This window comes from Accipiter gentilis, chromosome 2 (assembly GCF_929443795.1).
Source record: "Accipiter gentilis chromosome 2, bAccGen1.1, whole genome shotgun sequence".
NCBI lineage: Eukaryota > Metazoa > Chordata > Aves > Accipitriformes > Accipitridae > Astur > Astur gentilis.
In genome coordinates this window covers 52,724,506-52,744,102 of record NC_064881.1, presented here as the reverse complement: position 1 = coordinate 52,744,102, position 19,597 = coordinate 52,724,506, and the positions used below count along the sequence as shown (strand labels likewise).

The window sequence follows — 19,597 nt, the reverse complement described above, 5'->3', positions numbered from 1 at the left end:
TCCCCTGTATCACGACTGAAGCCATCAAAATGGGAAACAGAGGCAGAGGAGAGAAGGAGAAAAGGTAAAGCAAGCCATGTGCCTTGCATTAAAATGAATAGTCTTTGACAAACTAACATTTTTATTGGAATTTCATTGCCTGTAGGGCTACAGACAGTTCATCCAGTAATGGAATATATCTGTGGAAGTCATGAGGGATTTTAAACATTACGTTACAAAATGATATCACATGCCAGTGATCCCTCATGATAATAAAATACAGGCATTGCATGGTGGGCTGCACCGGGCCTAAGGTCCTTCTCTTGAAACACCTGGTGTGGCCAGTGTTGAGGGCAGGGCATCATTCTGGGCCGAGAACAATACAGTAATTCACATGCTCACCTCCAAGGAGCTCATGGAGAGGGTGGAGACGGTCTCACTCTTGGACACCACACCTGAGTTCCCTGAGTCACCTGTGTCACACAGGCTGTTGGGAATCTGTGACTCGTTGGAGATATTTTGTGGAGCCAGCTGCTGCTGTTGTTGTATCATGGTGGAACCTTGAACCTCACTGCATGTCATGGTTACAGGCTCCCGTGGAGGACTCTTGACAACAAAGCCTGGGTCAGTAGCCATACTGAGGTGGATGAGCCGTGTCTGGGGCATCTGGTCAATATTGATGCTGTATTTGCTCTCGTCTTTGGGCGGTTTGGCCCGTAAGGTAGACGTGTTGGTAGGCAGAATGACGTAGCTGGTGTCCAGCGTTTGCTCTTGCGCCCGGGAGAGTTCTGAGTCCAACTTCTTGAAGATGTCCCCATCGCAGATGTAGATGGACTTAGGTGGCTGGTTCTTGTCCTTCTTCAGAGTGAGAGTGTGATTGCTGAACTCATTCAGGTTGATGGCCCCCAGGTAGTGTGGTGAGCCCTGAAGATGCATCTTGGAGACATTGGCTGGAAGACTGTTAAAGTTTGATGACCCCTTCTGGTGATTGAGTTTCAATTTCTCTTCATCTGGCAGTGATGGACGCTTCAATGTTCCTGTGATGGTTGAGGTCCTGCAGGTGGTGATGTCTTTATTCAGCACTAGGGAGACAGATAAGTATCCTTAGCACCTCACCTAGGTTTTTGTTAACACATCAGTACACCTACCACAGTCACACCATGCTAGCATGTTCCCTTGGACCTCTCAGAAAGAGGCTGTGGTGGCAGAACAGTTTTATACTGTTGTTTGTTTTTTTTAATCGAGGATGCTGAAGGCAAAGCTAAAGCTAGGGAGGAGAAAAACTTTCTCATTTTGAGAGAGTTCTCTGTGACACAAATTTTCCAACACAACCATGGTCAAAACTCCCAACTAGGCCAACACATATTTTCATATTGATAACAATATCTTGAAAAGCAAATACAGCTATATATATTTAGCACATGTACTATATGTATATATATCCAATATATATAACTAGCCTATGATGGAGTAGAATTCTTTAAAATAAAAGGTTGCTTTCATGTCAAAAATTATTTTGATTCAGGAAATAGCTGAAATGCAGCATTATCAATGATTTCAAAAGTAATTTTTTTTATTTTAAACTCACTGAACTGCTTCAGGTTGCTCTTTTCCCTTGAACAGTTTCAGGGTCAATAATTTGGTATTTTAAAATACACCACGTTTTGTTATAAATTTCTAACTGCTCTCCAAAAAGCTTACATTCTAGTAATCATGGCAAGCCTTTCTGCGAGCTAATTATTTAGTGTTTTTCAATTTCTCTTGGGGAAAGAAAGGAGTGCCATGAATATTCCTTAATAGGAGAGGAAAACCTTAAACTAAGACCGAGGAGAACATGCCAATTAGGAGGTATATAAAGGACACACAGACACTCATTCCCACACAACACTGTCCACAACAAAACGTCTGTTCCTTTTGTAGGCATAAGAATCTATTGCTCAGTTGATTTCAGGATGCGACAAAGACCTTAGGAAGATAATGATGTCAGCCTTGATGTCTCCGAGGGTTCGAAATCACAGACTGTGGGGCAGGGGAAAAGTGGTGTGGGACTGAAGGCTACTTACCCAGTATTTCAGCACAGCAAAGGAGAAATAAATGCATGTTCCCCTTTCACCCATCTCAGAAGGAAAAAACAGAAAAGGTCCTTTTACCTATTTTTTTCTCAATGGACCAGAGACAAGGATCTTTGGGATAACCTCATACTATTCGGCTGCTCCACTTGGGACAGAGGCAGGACATGACACAGGCATCCCATGGGACTGAGGACACACTAATTTTTCTACCAACTCATCCTGGGAGTGGTGGGTGCTGGAAGAGCAAGTTCCCCTCAAACACATCAGAGCAGGCAAGGCAGGATGACAAGGATACCAAGTATAATAAAAGAACTTTTAAAAAGCCTTTAAAGCTAAACGCACTGGGTGTAACTATGGCAGCCACGGTCTTCTTGACATTGCTAGAGGACACGCTAGGATAAATCAGAGCATTACAGCGTATTCATAGCATCCACTGCGGGAAGATGTTATTGAAGTCAAACCCTTCACTTGGGAGTGTCAGTAAGGTTTATTGATTCAGGCTCTTCTCCATGCTCGTGTCAGCTGCAGAAAGCAGGTTTGGAGAGATTTGCACTTGGCAACCTCTAAGCATCGAGCGGAGTGAGCTTTCAACACTGAGCCATGGACCCAAGCCTACCAGTGAATCTGAGTGAGGAGGTTATGAGCGGTATCAGGCATATCTCCAATCTGTCATAACATGAGAGCTGGTGCCTCCAGCAGAAATGATGGCCAGAAACCAACAGACAGATTTCTGGTTTTTAGTTTTCAATAAGCAGAATGCATAGGATGATGCACCATATAGAAAGGTCTCATAAATGGGGATTATTATTAACTACTTAGCTTGGTGCAGACTAACAGCACTTTATCAGAGGAGGAATATCTCTTCAGGCAGACATCAACAAGCAAATTGTACAGTTGTATGCTGGCAAAGGAAGGGAAGCCTAGGCTGTTAGCAAGCTGCTGATCCAGGGGCTTCTCCCCTGAAGTCACGTGAAACCAGTCAGCTCCTTCCTTTCCTCTGGGAAGCTCAATTTGGAAGCAAGAAACTCAGTAACAGATCCAGAAAGGCTCCTTTATTGCAGGAGTCCAGGGTCTGCCTTGGATTCCAACACAAGGTGGGCTGCTGGACGTATAGCTGGTTGTGTGTGCCAACACCCAGCCTGGATGCACGTTCGTTGAGCGTGCGTTCAAGTCAGACCTGGTCTCACATGCATGTTTTTTGCACGTGATTTTTTGGAACTGAGATCTTTGGTGTCAAAAAGGAAGGAGGAAGACAAATGAGAAGAATGAGAGAGCTAGAAATTAGATTAGAGAGTGTGATACAGGGAAACAGAAAGAAAAAAATGGACAGACCCTGAAAAGAGATAAATGGACAGAAAGAGACCATGAAATAAGATATCACAGGGATAAGTGAGATAAATATACTGTGACTATGATAAGCATAGGGAGAGGGAGTGAGGCAGAGAGAAGGACAGGAAAAGATAAATAAGATATAGATAGATATTAGATAGATAAATGATAGTGACAGTGATAGACAATACACAGAAACACAGTGACAGAGATAAATGTTGATAGAGATAGAAATACATAAATAACAGGTACAGCAAGACAGACAGCTGAGGACAGAGATAAATAAGTGATTGCAAGATAGAGAGAGATGAATTATAGATAAACACATTAGAAGCAGATAAATAAATGATAGATTAGATAAAAAGATAAATGAAAGGGGTAGGTAGATGTGTATAGAAAGAGAAAAGGAGAGAAACAGAAAGAAAGCAAAAAGGGAGAGAAAGAAAAAGAAGGGAAGGTGGAAGGAAGGAAAGAGAAAGAAAAGAAAGAAAGAAAGAGAGAGAGAGAGAAAGAAAGAGAGAGAAAGAAGCTTTCCCATGATGGTAACTGAACACACAGTATATACTGTCTTTGGCTAGGGGAGATCCTGGTTTGGAAGATATGAATTATATGCAAGTATCAAGCAAGCTGGTATTTCTCTTGCTTGGGAGAGGGGAGAAGTCTGGGAGGGTAAATGAAAGCCTAAATATATACAAAGGGTAAGAAAAAAACCCAAAACCACTCAAATAGTCAGGCATGCCCAGGACCAGGAGAGGACAAAACCTGCAGACAAACAGGTAGCAAAGAAGAATCCAGACAGCACAGACACCCCCAGGGGAATGAGAGAAAAGGGAATTATTGGGGAAAGGGACCGTCAACCCATGCAAATCCTCAGGACCAAAATGAATGTGTGTGATTGAACGCACAGCAGAAAGGTGCAGGCAAAGGAGGAGAGACCTGACGCACCTCCGTGGGTACAGTCAGCTTACAACTGCGCTAGAAGTGTGCATGGAGTCAGGTGGAGTGGTGGGAAAGCTCTTCAGATTCCAGACCTTCTGAAAGACACCTCTCCTGAGCACAAAACTGTCAGAGGTTGGTGTGACCCTCTGGGCAAGGGTTGCTAAAGCAATGAAGGATCACAGTAGGAAGAGACTGATCCAATCTCTTCTTCCTCGATACTCTTCTCTGCCACCCCGTTACATGTGCCATAGGTAAGAAATAATACCTCGGAGGCAAGGCTTAATCTTAGTTAGAAGGCCAAGACAGCTACAGGGAAATAGGATAAGCAAAGCATAGGGGAGAATTAGGGGTGTTGCTTTCTCTTGGCCAGGGTTGAGATTAAGGGCAGCCCACTCAAGTACATGCAAGGCACTAAGACACACACAAATAAAACAGAAAGGAAAAAAAATATGGCCTAGTTCAATCCCCAAACCAGGTCACTTGCTGATTCTCACCTGTGATGTGCTCACCTGATCTACAAGCCATATCCACGTCCTTCTCAAAATCGGTCTGAAAGACAGAGAACACAGAGGGCATGGTCAAAAGGAGGTGGGGGGGGGAAGCAAGCCATTTGGAAAATGGAAAAACCCACTTCAATTAGTGAGGCAGACACAACCATTGCCAGAAAAGTGGAGAAGAGATGTTTTGCTTGGGCTTTGAAACATGGCAAACAGATCACTTTTTTCCACCTGTGGCTTTTGAACATCAGGCAGTGGTAAAGCTGTAACATTGCTTTTCAGCTGGATTAATCTGCTCATCCATACACTAATTCCTGGTCTGCCAGATTAAAATACCTCCCTGGAACACGTTTGTCCCCACTCCTAAAAAACAGGGGAGAGTTTCCTGGCCTAATCTGCCTTGGATATATCACCCCGCACTTAGACTAAGTGGATTCCCCTCCACTCAAAAGCTCTGGGGATGCTGCTGAGAACGCTCCATACCCACTGGGCTTTCTTGTGATCTATCACCAAGTCACATGAAGTAGAAACAAGTCTCTGCTTCTGAAACTCCTAGCGTATAAAATCAATGGTCCCTGCAGGCACAAAAGCGGAATAACTTTTTCAAGCAGTCTGTACAGCCAGATGAAACTCCTTTCTTCTCCCAGTATGAGTTAATCCTTTTTCTAAAGCTTTTAGCAGATAACATTTCAAAGAACTGGATACACTGAGTCACAGTGGGCCATGAGTTTTCACGGAGTAATGGAAAGGCCACAGACTAGCAAAAGGTAGAAGAGTTCACTGATTATTTCTAGTATCATTTCAGAAAGAAGACACTTAATATAATTGTATTAATGTGATTAAATGCATTCCAGTTTAATACTAAGAAAAGTGTGAAAAACACCCCCATCCCCCTAGGCGAAACACTTCAATATTAACAGGTTGAGATCCAAGAGTTTTTCAAGAGCTGGTTGAGGAATTATCTTAATCTTCTTGATGCTAATGTCTTAGTAAATTATTTGGGATATCAAATAAATCTGAAAAGAATAGAAGAGAAATCATACTGAACTAACGTTTAAATGGGCAAGTGGGATGACAGAGAAAAATATAATTTCATTTTCATGACAGGAGTTCCAGAACTGTAACCAAACAGCCTGTACTAGTTCTACTGATAAATAATAAAAAAAAAGATAGGTTTATATTTAATACCAGACATCAATATTTTGTGGAAAACAGTTCTACTCAGCTAAGCTTCTTTTCACTTGTTGGGCAGATTTGGAGATTACTGGAAAAGGTAACGGCAAAAATGCCATCCTGCAAAGCTTTTGATTTCTTTGCTTATTTTACAACCCAGTCGCTATAAAATAACATTGTACCCCTCTAAAAATATCAGTGAAGAGTCATCATTCACATCTAGATTCCAGAGCTTTTTGTGCCTGAATGTGAAGAAACTGATTGTAAGCTCTCTACTTCTCAACATACTCATCAACAGTGCAGAAGTAAAGGTAATCTTGTCACTAAAAAACTTGTAGCTGACACAGAATTTTGCAAGGTGGTTGATAATGAATGAAAACAGGGAGTTATATAGAGAGGCAAAAATCTGAAACTTCGGAGTATAGTGCTTGGGATGATAACAATAGAAGAACAAATATAGCATCCACATTTTTACAGGATGGTGAGAGTCTGAAGGGCATGTGGAAAAGGGTTATATAAATAATTTGAAGACAAATGTCTTAGAAAGGGAGAATAAAAAAGCTCAGTGTGCTAACTTATTGAAAGGAAGATTGAGACTGGATATGATTATGGTGTCTATCATTGAAGGAGCGAAAGTACTAGGTATGCAAGAGGCTTTCTAATTGCACATGAATAGGCATAGCAAGAATCTGCCTGAAAATGAGAAGACTATGCATTTAAATTAGAAATGAGGCACCTGTTTTTAACAAACACCTATGAGGTGTGGTAGAATTATATATCTCTTGATGTCTCAATTTAAAGATTGTGCTGTTTGTAATGAGACCTTGTACCCAAGCACAAGCTATTTAGCTTAGCACAGGAGCGACTGGGAAAAAAACCACTGGGTTATGATGTAGGTCTAATATTAACTAGACGTTTTGGGGAACTTGTTCAAATCTTGTGATTGTCCTGATGTCCTTAACCCAACCTTAGAAATCAAATGCCTCTTATATCATCTACATCGTTAACACTGACACAGATGCCAAACTATTCCCCGTAGCTTAATCTTCTCTGGTCTTATCTAGTCTGTTTGTAAAGGACTTACACAACAGGACCAAGGTTTACAGTGCTTAAACTATATTTCCAGAGAAGCAATGTAAATAGGTGTGCTTTTGAGAGAAAAAAATCCCGTTGAGACAGCATCTTTACAATAATGACCCAGCACACTGTGATTAAAACAGTATTAAACTACTGCCTCCTAGCTCTAGCTAGGACAAGGCAGCATGACGGGGATGAAAATGTCTGGAAGACCTAGGAGATATATTTTCTCTTTGTATTTTCTGGGAGAGAAAGGATCTCACCAAGATGTCTTCAAAACCTGCTGTGTAAGTTTGAGCTCCTTAATTTTACAATGAAAAGAAACCAGATTTGTCTGAAAGAGCCTATGCTACGTGCTACGTTTTTTCAAGCGCAGGTTTAAAGGAAAAAAAAGAATGATGATTGCAAAGTCTATGATGGACAGATTTATTTGTTTATCAGTTATGAGTTAAAACTGCCCATAGGTTCCTTAATAATAGACTAGGTGGTAGTTTTCCCTACCATTAGCTGAGCGTGTCCATTCTGAAATGACCCCCCTGAGTCTCCATTGCCCTCTTCCTGACGATCTACTACTCGGCACTTCACAGCATCCTGGACCTGCAGGAACAAATGGATTTGCAAAGTCAGAGTCAGACAGGAATACCAAACCCTATTAAATTCTGCTGAAGAAAAAAAAAAAAAAAAAGAAGTTGTTTTTGGTAGATCAAAAGAACATGGATCCTACTTTAGTAGCATTCAGGTATTCATTTCAAATGGTTTATATGTTAAATAACTCACATACTAACAGAACAACTCAGAGGTTTTACAGGTGTCCTGGATCACTGTGTTGGTCACTTCTAGTTGCTTGATTTATATAGTCAAGAATAAAAATGTCTCCTATTTTGCAGCGTGCAATAGGTTTACAATGGATGCTATTGCATAAGTCATTATATTGGGGTCTGCAATGTCTGCTTATGATCCTATATCGGTTCTAATATATATCTGATCCAAACCTCACTGAAATCAATGGGAAAAAAATGCCAGTGACTGCAATGGGAGTTCAGTGCAGGCCCATATTCATAATGCAATTAGTTGAGGGAGTCTCAGCCAAGCCAGTGGTGTAATTCCATTGATTTCATTGGCCTGACATAAGAAATTAATCTGTTTTACTTAATTTAAAGGAGCTGTAAGAAGATAAAATGAATATTGAAAAAACCCCTCTTCCTGTCTCTGTTATTAATAGTCTAGCCACTCAGTAGGATGAAAAGAATAAAAGAAACATAAAAGATTCGTCCTTTTCTTCCATGATATAATTTACCATTTTAAATCTCCATGGGGAGGCTACAGAGAATTTACTCAATTTCCTTGCTTGATTATTGCTAGCTTTACTTTCTAGCTCGAATATCTAGGCACTAATGCCAACATACAATTATTCTGTAAGTCTTGGTGCAAGCTGCCCCTCTTGAAATCAAACTGTTTTTCTTAATATTTCATTTTTGGAGGCAGCATGTAAACATTCTGGAAATATTAATTTTGGTTTTAAACAAGAAAAACCTGACACATTAGCTAATCTAAGACTGTCCCCCAAATTCCATTCTGCAGTACACTCAGTATGACAACCATTGATTCATCTCTTCTTCCCTCTGACCGACACTGTCATGGACGTTTTTGTGGTCACTGCCTACACGAAGGCAAAAGTTCATAGGATTAGAGAAGCTACTAGGCTGACTGGACATTTTTCAGATGTTTTCTATGGGAAGTATGTTGGTTATATAAAAGACAGCGCCTTATTTGTCTCACCTCCCGCCTTAGGATGCAATGGACCATAACGATGACAAACCCCTCCAACGAGTCAAAGACGGCAAAAAGGATCTGGAAGAGTGCTGACCGCCGATCTGTGATTGCCAGAACCGCAGACATCCAAGTGAGAGCCAGGAGAGGTAGGACCACGCAGGAGCTCCAAAGGGATGCCCTGTCAAAGGAGAGGAAAAGAGAATTCAGGTCCACTTCAGCCTCACCCACTTCCACGTGGGATGCTAATTCAGCCTCCTGATCCCACGGGGCTTCAGAAGACTTCTTCAGCAAAGGTATACTTGGGCTAGATGTCTTCTGAGCCCCTCTCACGGGGGAGCAGGAAGATGCTTTGCACACTCACGCTACCAAAACAAGTGACACACATTTCTACGGGAGGGACTATTTTCAATGGTGCAGTCATGCATAAAACTTGAGGTGGGGAGGAAGGATGCAGATACCTCACTCCTCCTTTCACGCCCTTCCCACTCTACGTCACTAGTCCACAACGATGGCATTTCCCAAGGAGGGGAGACAAAATACAATCACTGTAGGTTGCCAAGGGGAAGGGGAACAGTTGCAGCAGAGACTGGTTTGTCACGATGGCTGTCGGTACTTGGGTTACAGACACTTGGACTTCCACAGCACATGGAAGACGCCAACACTGGGGACATGTGTCACAGTTTCAAGTGACTAAAACGGACAAGCATAGAGCTGATGTGGAGACTGATATTTTGCTGTTGCTCCCTTACTCTACAGCTGATGGTCCCTATGACACTACGGAATGAAGATCAGGAGAACTGATACCTGACCCAAATTTTCTTGAACAGAAAATTTTCTGTTTTCTTGTCTGATCTCTCCAGCTGAATGCTTGGAAAAAAATTACAGTTGTGTCTATATTTAGCAATTATTGCAAATAAGGTTATTCTTGGGTGGACATTCTGGGTTAAAATAACTTAAGATTCAAGCCACTTCTTACTTCACAAGGCAGAAAACCGGACAAAACAGTTTTCTGTAATGCAAACACTGCCCCATGAACCTCCACTTTTTCCATGAGTGATGGCTCTAGAAACAGGAAAGCAGCTCCGTTCCCATGGACTATTTGGTCATTCAGCTCTCTGACTAAAAAGGGTCCCAAGCAATTTTAACAGCTTACTAGGGAGATTTTAAGCTGTCAGTCATCCTATATATTTGGCAGCACTGGTGCACCAAGAGTACCAGGAGAATTTCTCTGTGGGCTTTTATCTAACAAATCAGAGCAGACCTATGCACAGGCTGAATAACAAGTTGAGCTTCAAGAATTTTCTGTGTGGAAAACCTCAACCTATATACTAACAAACAAATACAGGCAACACAATAAATTACAGGACAGATATCATGACACATGTTTTACAGTACTTACATGGGACTTGCTTACCATTTTCTGATATATGATCAAGTTTTTAATAATGTTTACTTGCTGGTTATCCAGGTACCGCTCTCACAGACCTCAGTGAGAGTTTTACCTGAACAAAGCTGGAGCTTGGACACAGGTATGGACATCAGGATGTAATGCCCTGGCTTCAGTTAAGAGTTTTTCAAGGATTGTTACATCACTTCTGCTGTAATGACCACATACTGAAGTGACAGGTTATTTTTATAGTCATAATGATACTCTGATTGCAAATATTTCTACAACCTGTCCAGACTCAGACGTGTTCCTTAGTGGTATTATTAAGTAATGTAATTTAGCTAAGGGAGCAGCTAAATGGAATATACTCTTTTCTCAATTAAAACAAGCATTATGAGACTTCCATGTAAGGTAAGGGCCATGACATAATCTGATACCTTGTAGTTTTATATAGGAAGACAAACTGAATGTTCTTTAATGTCCAATATGAACTATAATTTCAAAGTATTATTTAAAAAAACAAAACAAAACAGCAGCCAGACAGCCCTCAACTAAACAACTCCTAAACAGATGTCTTTATTCCACTTCTTCCTCAGCCCTCTGAAATCTGCCTCATTATACTGAAATCTCTCTTTGCTATCATTTGCATTAATAAAACTGGCTAAACAGTAAGTGTGGCAAAAAAAAACAGAGGCAGAAAAGCCAAATGGAAAGATAAGGCTTGCTCCAGAACATGCCAGTCTAGATGTGTCTTCCACACAGGTATCAGCAAACACAACATGCCTGATGCATGACTCGGTAGATGAAGTCATTCCAGCAGCAATTTGCAATTGTGATTGCTGGAAACCAGCAAAGTCAACAGAGGCTGCTAGAAAAGGTCTGTACCAGACAACTCTTCCTCCTGGAATTATCTGGTCTCCCAGCATACTCTTAATACACACATACGTGTACGTTACTACCACCAACGTGCAAACAAGAAACCTGGCAACCACCTCCGAGAATGGATCTGACTTGTAAGTATGGGTCTGAATCAGCCATCTAAATTTGGATGGGTTTTCCATTCTTGAATAGAACCGCAACATCAGATTGGCAATGATTCGGATCTGGATCCAAGATTTAGATGGGGATTTGGGTTTCTAAGGGATGTCGCTGAGGAGGTAAATTATGTTTCCCTTTAGCAAACGGTTAGGTTTCAATCTGCTGGCTTCAAAACCTGCTTAAAAGAAATATGCAGGCACCCTGCTTTAACAAGGCACTGCTTGAGTCTGTTTGCTATCCGAGGCACAGACGCAATGATCCATAACTACAGTGAGCTCCCTTCAGAGCTTCTGCCGTCTTCCCGCTGGACCCAGTGACTCCTTCCCAGCCCCTTGCTCTGTGTGTCTCCATATGGGCAAACTATTCAATTCTCCTGAGTCGAGACATCCTGATGGACTTCACTATTGTTCCCAAAATAAGAAATCTTAAATCGCCACTTAAATCTCTGCCTTTCCAACCAAACAATAAAAATATCATCTGCCCTTCCAACTCAGATGATAAAAACAGTATTACGAATAAATCGGGATTTTCCCAACTGAGTTGGGCTGACTTACACCAGCTAAGAGTATGGTCTTTCTGCTCTCTTTGTGATTCACCTTGCAGATGCCTTTTCAACAATATTCAACCCTTACAAATGTTATGGAAATGTTGCTTGACACTTAATGCATAATCTTTATTCTCAGGCAGCAGATGGCAACAGGTCATAGGAATGTAACTTACTCTAATTTCACTTTTAGAGCTCTGCTTAGCTTTTGAAATACTAAATAAAAAAAAGTTCAATTTTAAAAAACTCATATCGAGACTGGATTTTCAGAAGAAAACTAAGGGGGAGATAAGTGGTTTTCCTGTGACATTGCCCTTAATTCTACTTGCTGTGAGCTGAATTCATAGCAGAACTCATACTTCTTCTGCCTTTCCATCTGTCCCTTTTTAGGAAGCGCTGTGCATCCTTAAAAGGTTCCAGAATAACTTATAGGACCTAAGGAACTTTGTGTTATGGTGCCATATGATATGAAATTAAATGATTTGTTATATAATGACATTGTGATGACCTAATGACTCTTCGTTATGGATTATCTATGATCAATGAATCCAGGTTTTTCATTGCTTGAGACAAAGAAATTAGCTGGCAGATCCTCTTGTTTGTCCCATACATGACAGCACTCATGAGGACTGAGCAATATCAAGGGAAGATCATTACACTGCATTGTGGAAGCATGATGCTGGTTTATTTTTTCATGACCATGACATGATAAGGTTACTCAGCAGTACAGTTGTAGTGTCACGTTGTTCCTCCCCACCACACCACGCTGCTGCTGCGTATCAGAGGAAGGGCGTTACTTTGGGATATTGCACCACCACAGCACAGCGCAACCAACTACAGTTACGATGACGTGTGACAACATGGCCACACAATAACATTGTCCACAGCTTTATTTAGCATGGCAAAGACTTAGCCTTATGAAAGCACAGAGCAGACCCAACTCTGGCAACAAGCAGATGATGGCCTTTGGTGAAAATGTCAAAAACTAGCTGTGGTTTTGTTCTTTACCTAGCTGGCAGCCTTGAGAGTCTTCATCTTTGCAAAAGAAGCGGGATAAAATGATGGCACTTAGAGGATAGCAATGGAAAGAGCAAAAAAATGGGTTTGGAAACAAAGATCTCCATGAAGAAAGATTAAGAGGCCTACACCCTGACAAAAGGCAAGTGCAAGGGGACACACAGCACATGCCAACAAAGATGTAAAGGGCTGTTATAAAGAAGTAAGTGATCAATTCTTCTCATTACTCAATACTGACAGGGCAGCCAGTACCATAAGCTAAAGAAGCAGCAGAAGGAAAAACAACTTGAGAATTCAGAAAGCAGGTCCTGGAGCAGAGCTCTGAAAAGGGAGATGGTAGGTGGACTCAACACGTCAGACAATAGATGGCTCCTTACACGCTGCACAGATTGGCACATGCTGCTCCACCATTCTGATGAGCGTGCTATTCCTGCGTCACAGCAGTTCTGCTATAGGAAAACCACAGGACAAGGATTTACTTTATTCATTCTCCCGTGCTTTATCCCTCCTCTAACTTTGTATTCTTCCTAAAAGCAAGAGTGTTGCCCCAATTTTAGGGACAGTTTCAGAGAAAATCCCTTTAACTCAATGCCCGTATAACCAAGATAGGAAATCTGTAACTAGAAAAGAAGAGGCACTATGCACGTCCGTCCCATGGACAAGCAACACAGAAACAGAAGATATTATTTCTATTTTCTCCAAAAGATGATTCTTCTCTCAGTTGCTGCAATCTAAACCATACAACTAGGGGAACGGGAAATCAAATGCCTCTAAATGAGACAGGCAGGTAATGAAGCAGCTATGGGCAGACTGCTTGATCATTCTCCCCTAATAAGAGAAGCTGTTCTTTGACAGTCCAAGCAAGGACCTGCAGGGCCCAAGTATTATCCCCAGGTAAGGAAACAATTTCAAATTCCTTGAACTATGAGAACAACACTCTCCTGAGGAATAGTCTCCTTCATAAAACCAGCCATGCATGGAAATACTGATTCACATTCGTCCTGGAACTACAATAGGGGCAGAAAATTTGACATCTAAGACTTCCCGAAATTACTTTGAGCTAAGAAAAAGAGCAAATCCCTTAGATGGGTGATTTGACATGAGTTTCTGATGATGTAAGAGGGATGATGCATGAGAATGGTCATAAGGACTCCCTAACATTGACTCTTGGGTGGGTTGTCTGCGAGAAGAATACACTGTGCCAGGGCCTTAGTCTTGGGCCAGTGTCCTCCCTTTGGTCAGAACTTGAGAGTCCGTATTTGCATTGCACTGCCTGGCAGGAATTCCTTCCTTCCTTCCTTCCATCCATCCATCCATCTGTCCATCCCTCCATCAGCAGTCCCTGGTAACTGCAGTGGATGTCCTCATTCACAGCAAGTACAAAGAAATGGAATGCCCCTGATATATTTTTTCCTTATCTCAGATAAAAATTTTTCACAGGTAGTAAAGACAAATGAATTAGAAGGCAGTATTTCACAGGCTGAGACTACCCTACAGGCAGCAATAAGAGGAAGGAAATGTAGGAACAGAAGTCTTCCAATGGCAAAATATGCCTAGCATCTTCTCCAGAACAACCTAAAGGGAAGGGGGTTTTTAACCCACACCTCTCAAGTCTAGCTAATGCTTAACAGGTCATAGACGCCCAAAGCTTTCCTTTTTATCATTTCCCAAGTCAAGAAATTGCACAATTTCCAGTGCATATTTTTTCACTTCTGTCATGCTTACTACCTGCTCTCCCATCAGTGGTTTACCATGTTTTCCCTCAGTTACGCATACCCTTCTCTGACCCCTTCTTTCTTAGACACAGATATTACCACAAAGAGTTCCTCAAAACTTCTATGATTTCCAAAAGTCAAGAAAAATGGACAAAAGGATCTATCCTTTCATGCTACGCTATGCCAAAAACAAGCCTCTGAAACCTACGGGAGGTAAGCTGGAGAGAGCAGGAGCAACCCCAGCAGGAACGAGGCAGGAACATCCTTGATGTACTCTCTACCAAAACCCTATGGCTAATTCCAGGTCAGAGAGGAGCCAGGAATCCTCATGGCACCTGATTTACCTTACAAGACTTCAAAACTGAATGGCAAAGTTGGTCCAAGGTCTGGGATGAAGGCCAGCAGAATAGCGGCGTTGGCATGAAGCATAATCAGAGCTTTGCCTTATTGACAATCCCATTTACGATAGATTTGGAGGAAGAAAAATAGAAACAGTTCAGCTGCAGAATGAAGCGGACGACAAGGGTAGATGAGGGCTGAGTGAACTAATTCATGTATTCCTCAGTGGTCCCTTTGCAAGGACAAGAGCATAGGACGCTTTGGGACAAACAACAAAACCAGTACTGGAATTTATCATTTCAGATATTCTATCTGCTGGGAAACAAAAGACATATCCTCTTACAAGAGCTCTCCAATTTCTATCAAACCACTTAAATTAGAAAAGCAGGATAAGTAGCAGATCTGGATTTCATGCCCCTTTTTTTTCTGATTTGAAGATGAAGCAGAGTATGTGATTTCTGACAGACCAGCGTCAGACAATACGGGAGAAGGATTTGAGATTGTTTTACTTTTTAAATGCATTTGCTATGAACTGAAAGCCTCTCCTGTTTATCAATCTAATTTATTAATAGTAAAGTTTCTGCTGGTTTAGCATTCCTCTGCAGTAGCAGGGAACCAAAATGCAGTGACCTGCTAATTCCAGACTTGTGGTACGCGTGTCTGGACCAATGCCATCTCACCGTCTCAGCTGGGCGCTGTTGCAAAAGGTAAGTAAACAATTTCAGCAGTGAAAAATAAATGAGATTTTGTTTAGGTTTTGCATCTCATAGAAACTGCTAGCTCTTAATAGAGGTGATTGCATGTTCTCTTTTTCTATGACAATTGGTTGTTTTTCAGTAATGCACATTTTTCCTTAAACTCTGTTTGATTTTATATAAATAGCTCAGTTTTCAGAAAGAAAGGAGAAAACCTTGTGTTCTGTTTTTCTTTTATATTCCTACATTTTGAGATTTGGCACTCAGCTGCCTATTTTTGTTTAGATTAATTAACGGTAGGAGTTTTCAAATTGCAAGTGTCTATATATGAGACTGTTTCTTTCATACATTTTGCATATATTACTTTAGATATCAAAACCAAAATATAGCATCACTTGGAAATTATGCAGGTAATAAAATTTCAAAAAGGGAAGGAAGAAAGACAAACCTTCCCTCATCGCTCTCCCTCCTACCTTAACCTTTGGGAAAAAAGCCAACTACATAAATAGCAACAATTTCTCCAGCAGAACAAAGCAGTGGCATTTTATTTTTTATTTTTTTTACTAACTCCAGCGGCATCCAAAAAGAGATTTAACAGCATTTGACTGTTGTAACTCAGAGCTATGAAACGCTTTAAGATTTTGAGAACTAATTCCAAGTGCTTTTAGGGGTCCAAAAGAGGCAGTCAACACTTATCAAATCAGAACTGCAGCCCTATGAGACATTAAAATTAACTCTAGCCTTTTATAAGAGAAAAAAACCCCACACTTAGAAGTGATTCACCAAGTCACTTAAATCATGCTCATGCTCTGCAGCCTCTAGAGTAAAAAACTCAAGTACACGCTTAAGTGTTTGACAAAGCTGGAGTTTGAGGCCCCTGTCTACCATCAAACTTAACAGGAACCACATCTTTGAGTCTTTAACTCCAAGAACTAAATTAAACGGAGGCATTAAACATATACTCAGCTTCCAACAAATGAAAAGTCCCTTTGTCTTCCATGGGCTGCTCACATGCTTAAATCTAGGCATGTCATGAGTGTTTTTCAGGATCCAGCCCATCAGCTTTTGCTCCAGGGATGTTGCAGGAGCCCTACACTACTCATGGCCCACAGAATGAGGTCAGGGAGAGTTGGGGATGTGGGGAGGTGGGCAGGGACATGGGGAGAGAAAACAAACAAGGGCTGGTGAGTGCAGGGAAATGGAAGAGGGAAATAAAATAAATTGGAAAAAAAAAAAAAAAAGAAAGTGGAAAGAAAGAAAGAAAAGAAGTTGAAATTAGAGGAACTAACATGGCGTTACTGGTGGCTGTGGCCGAAACTTCAGCAGAAGAAACTACTCCACACTTGGAACATTTGAGCGTCATGCCGTAAAGGGGCACTGCCATCTGACTGCAATTAAAACCAAAAGACTGAAACAAAACAAAACACTTTGCTTATGAACACAAACGTAGAAAGGAAAGGGAAGGAGAAGCCAAAAGAAAGAAAGAACGAAAGAAAGGAAGAAAGAAGAAAGGGAACCAACCAACCATACCCAGTTTGAAAAGAGAAATGAAAGACAGGCAGGAACAAAACTCTCTCATCTGTACCACTCCAGATGCGGGAAATGGGAAAAAAATGTACAATTCAGAGACGTGTTGGTGCTGCTGGAGAGGGTGGAACTGTGTTGGTGAACGTTTCGCCAGATTCAGGGTGTCCCTCTCCGGCACCCATGGAAGAGAAACCAGTACTGCTCTCCCAGCCTCCACCTCCTTCTTTTGGTTTGTTTTTGAGAAATTGCTCTTTTCCCTCCTGGCCTTTTTGCTCCAAAACAAAAAAGGTGGCAGGGTTGTACAGTAGAAGGCAAGAAGTAGGGCTGTGGGGACTGTGTCTGCTTATCTTCTTTCCTAAAGCAATGCAAGGGGTAAGTCATATATTTTCTCCACTGGCCCTTGTGTGCTAATCCTCACCTTGGTGGGGATACCCACGAGGCAGCTGACAATACCAGGAGATATGCCACAATTTGGTCGCTTAATCTGTGATGAAGGGCATGCAAATGGGACTGTTTATGTCCTGGAAATTAAGCATGAGCTTGGGTGTTTTGTTAGACCAACCTGCCCTGAAGGGAGCCGGACTGGCTGACTACTTTTGAGACATTTCCTCTCTATGATCTTGTTTTGGAGCTAAAAACATCTTTTGGGATGAACCCTGAGACTTACATCGGTTGCTCCCACTTTTTCTGATGGGATCAACCACAGAACCAGGCCATTGTGGGCTGCTGGTATAAGGGGATGCAGGGATCTGCTTAAGGGCATGCCCTTGTGATTTTTAGAAGCTGATGTGTGTGAACCCACCTAGCTGACAAGCCAGCTCTTACTCAGGAGCCCAGGAGCCACATTAGCTTGGCATCGGCCCTGGTTTTCCCCAGAATTTACCAGTTTGTGTGCACTCTCTGCTTTGCACAGATAAGACATCCACATCAGATCTGGCTTAGAAAATGGGCAGGAGTCTGCAAAACATCCTACAGACCTACATGAAGTGCATGATATCAGAGAAGGCATGAACGTCACTGCCAAAGGACAGCAGATCGGTCATTCTCGGGCGATGCGGTGCAGGTGGTGAGGGGTGATGTTTGCAGGTACAGAACGTCGGAGGTTTTACAGCCCTGCCCTGCCTGGGAGATAGATTAGGAAACTTGACATATCATTTCTTAACTTTTATGGCTTTGTGTTCAGTCTCACTGCAAAAAGGACATCCCCATGAACACCAACACAGCATTATCGGTGGTCCTAGTGGCCCACTTTTAAGTGGCTATTGATTGGTCTTTTAATTAGTTACAGTGACATAAGCCATTACTCCCTTCCAGAATAATGGCTAAGGTATCCCACAGAAACTTTCAGCCTTCAGACACAGAGAAAATTAGCTCCCGTGTCAATAGATAGATATCTTCCAGGAAGGATGGTGTAAATCCAGTGAGGACAATGGCTGAACCAAAGATAAAGTGGGTCTTGAGAGGCATTAAGTGCATGACCCCTAAAAAAAGACAGCTTATCCCCAGATCTATAAGCCACAAAGAACAGATAAGCAGAGAGACAGAGAGAGGCAGAGATAGGCAGCAAAAAGAAAGTAGATTGATTCGAGGAATTTGATGGAAAACTATACCAGAAAAAACATGAATGACACTGAATCACAAAGAACTGGCCAAAAGACCACTATAACACACAACTGTAACTGCTGTTGGGTGTATTTATGCAGAAAGTTGTATGCAGTAGGCACAGATGTGGATACATTTATATTCTAATTTGTTCTTGTTGGGGGCATGAGGTTGTTAATATATTGAATTTCCGCAGCAGGTTTATATTGGTGCCCGTATGTAAGAAAGGGTAGCTAATGAAATAATCACAGTGAGTAATGCATTCATTTAATTTAGCTTTTTCTGCTTCCTAAATATCCACAAACAGCTCACGGACTCATCTGGTATGTTCACTGGAGCCTGGACTTTTCTACCTTTTATTGAACAGTGCTTTACACCACACATGGCCCAAAGAGCAGAAGCACTGCTTCCAACATGAAACATTCCCAGATGAAGGGCAATCCGAATCTGTTCCTATTTTAATGGAGTTATTATCTTTCCAATTACTTTCTTCTCTATGCACTGACAATCCAGCTCTGTTACACCCTGCCAGGACAGTTGCACAGAGGATATTTCACACAAGGTATTGGGGCAAACTTTCTTAAGTCCTCTCTATAATCAACGGAGAGATAAAAGAAGTAAAGGTTCTCTGAGGGGCAAGTTGGAACAACTAAACAAGGCTCCCGTCTCTCTCCAGTAGTTATAGAGGAAGCCTAGGGAGATTAAACTCAGCAAGCTAAAATTAGCCTTTGTGAATATACCCTATAGTCTCATTCTTCTTCCCTGGCTGCGTGAGCACACAAATACTTCTGGAATAAACGCTGGCTGAATAAATTTAAAATTCATTTTAAAGGCTCCTGTGTCTGACATTAAAACATTCATTCTTAGTAGCACTCCCGTCAATAGTGCTCAAAC

General features: G+C 41.6%; 1 protein-coding gene across 10 annotated transcripts in view; it reads right to left on the bottom strand.

The window, feature by feature from the left end:
* Nucleotides 1-19,597, bottom strand: part of ADGRB1 (adhesion G protein-coupled receptor B1) — a 282,552-nt gene that overhangs the window by 16,800 nt on the left and 246,155 nt on the right. For 6 of the 10 annotated variants that reach the window (XM_049825103.1, XM_049825138.1, XM_049825157.1 and 3 more), the window contains 5 exons: nucleotides 16,864-16,962; nucleotides 8,846-9,017; nucleotides 7,568-7,663; nucleotides 4,814-4,868; nucleotides 382-1,061 (listed from right to left, as the gene is read on the bottom strand). In XM_049825103.1, the coding sequence (XP_049681060.1) occupies nucleotides 382-1,061; nucleotides 4,814-4,868; nucleotides 7,568-7,663; nucleotides 8,846-9,017; nucleotides 16,864-16,962 (1,102 nt within the window). The remainder of the gene's footprint in view (nucleotides 1-381; nucleotides 1,062-4,813; nucleotides 4,869-7,567; nucleotides 7,664-8,845; nucleotides 9,018-16,863; nucleotides 16,963-19,597) is intronic. The other 4 variants (XM_049825168.1, XM_049825188.1, XM_049825130.1 and 1 more) reach the window with 3 other exon arrangements.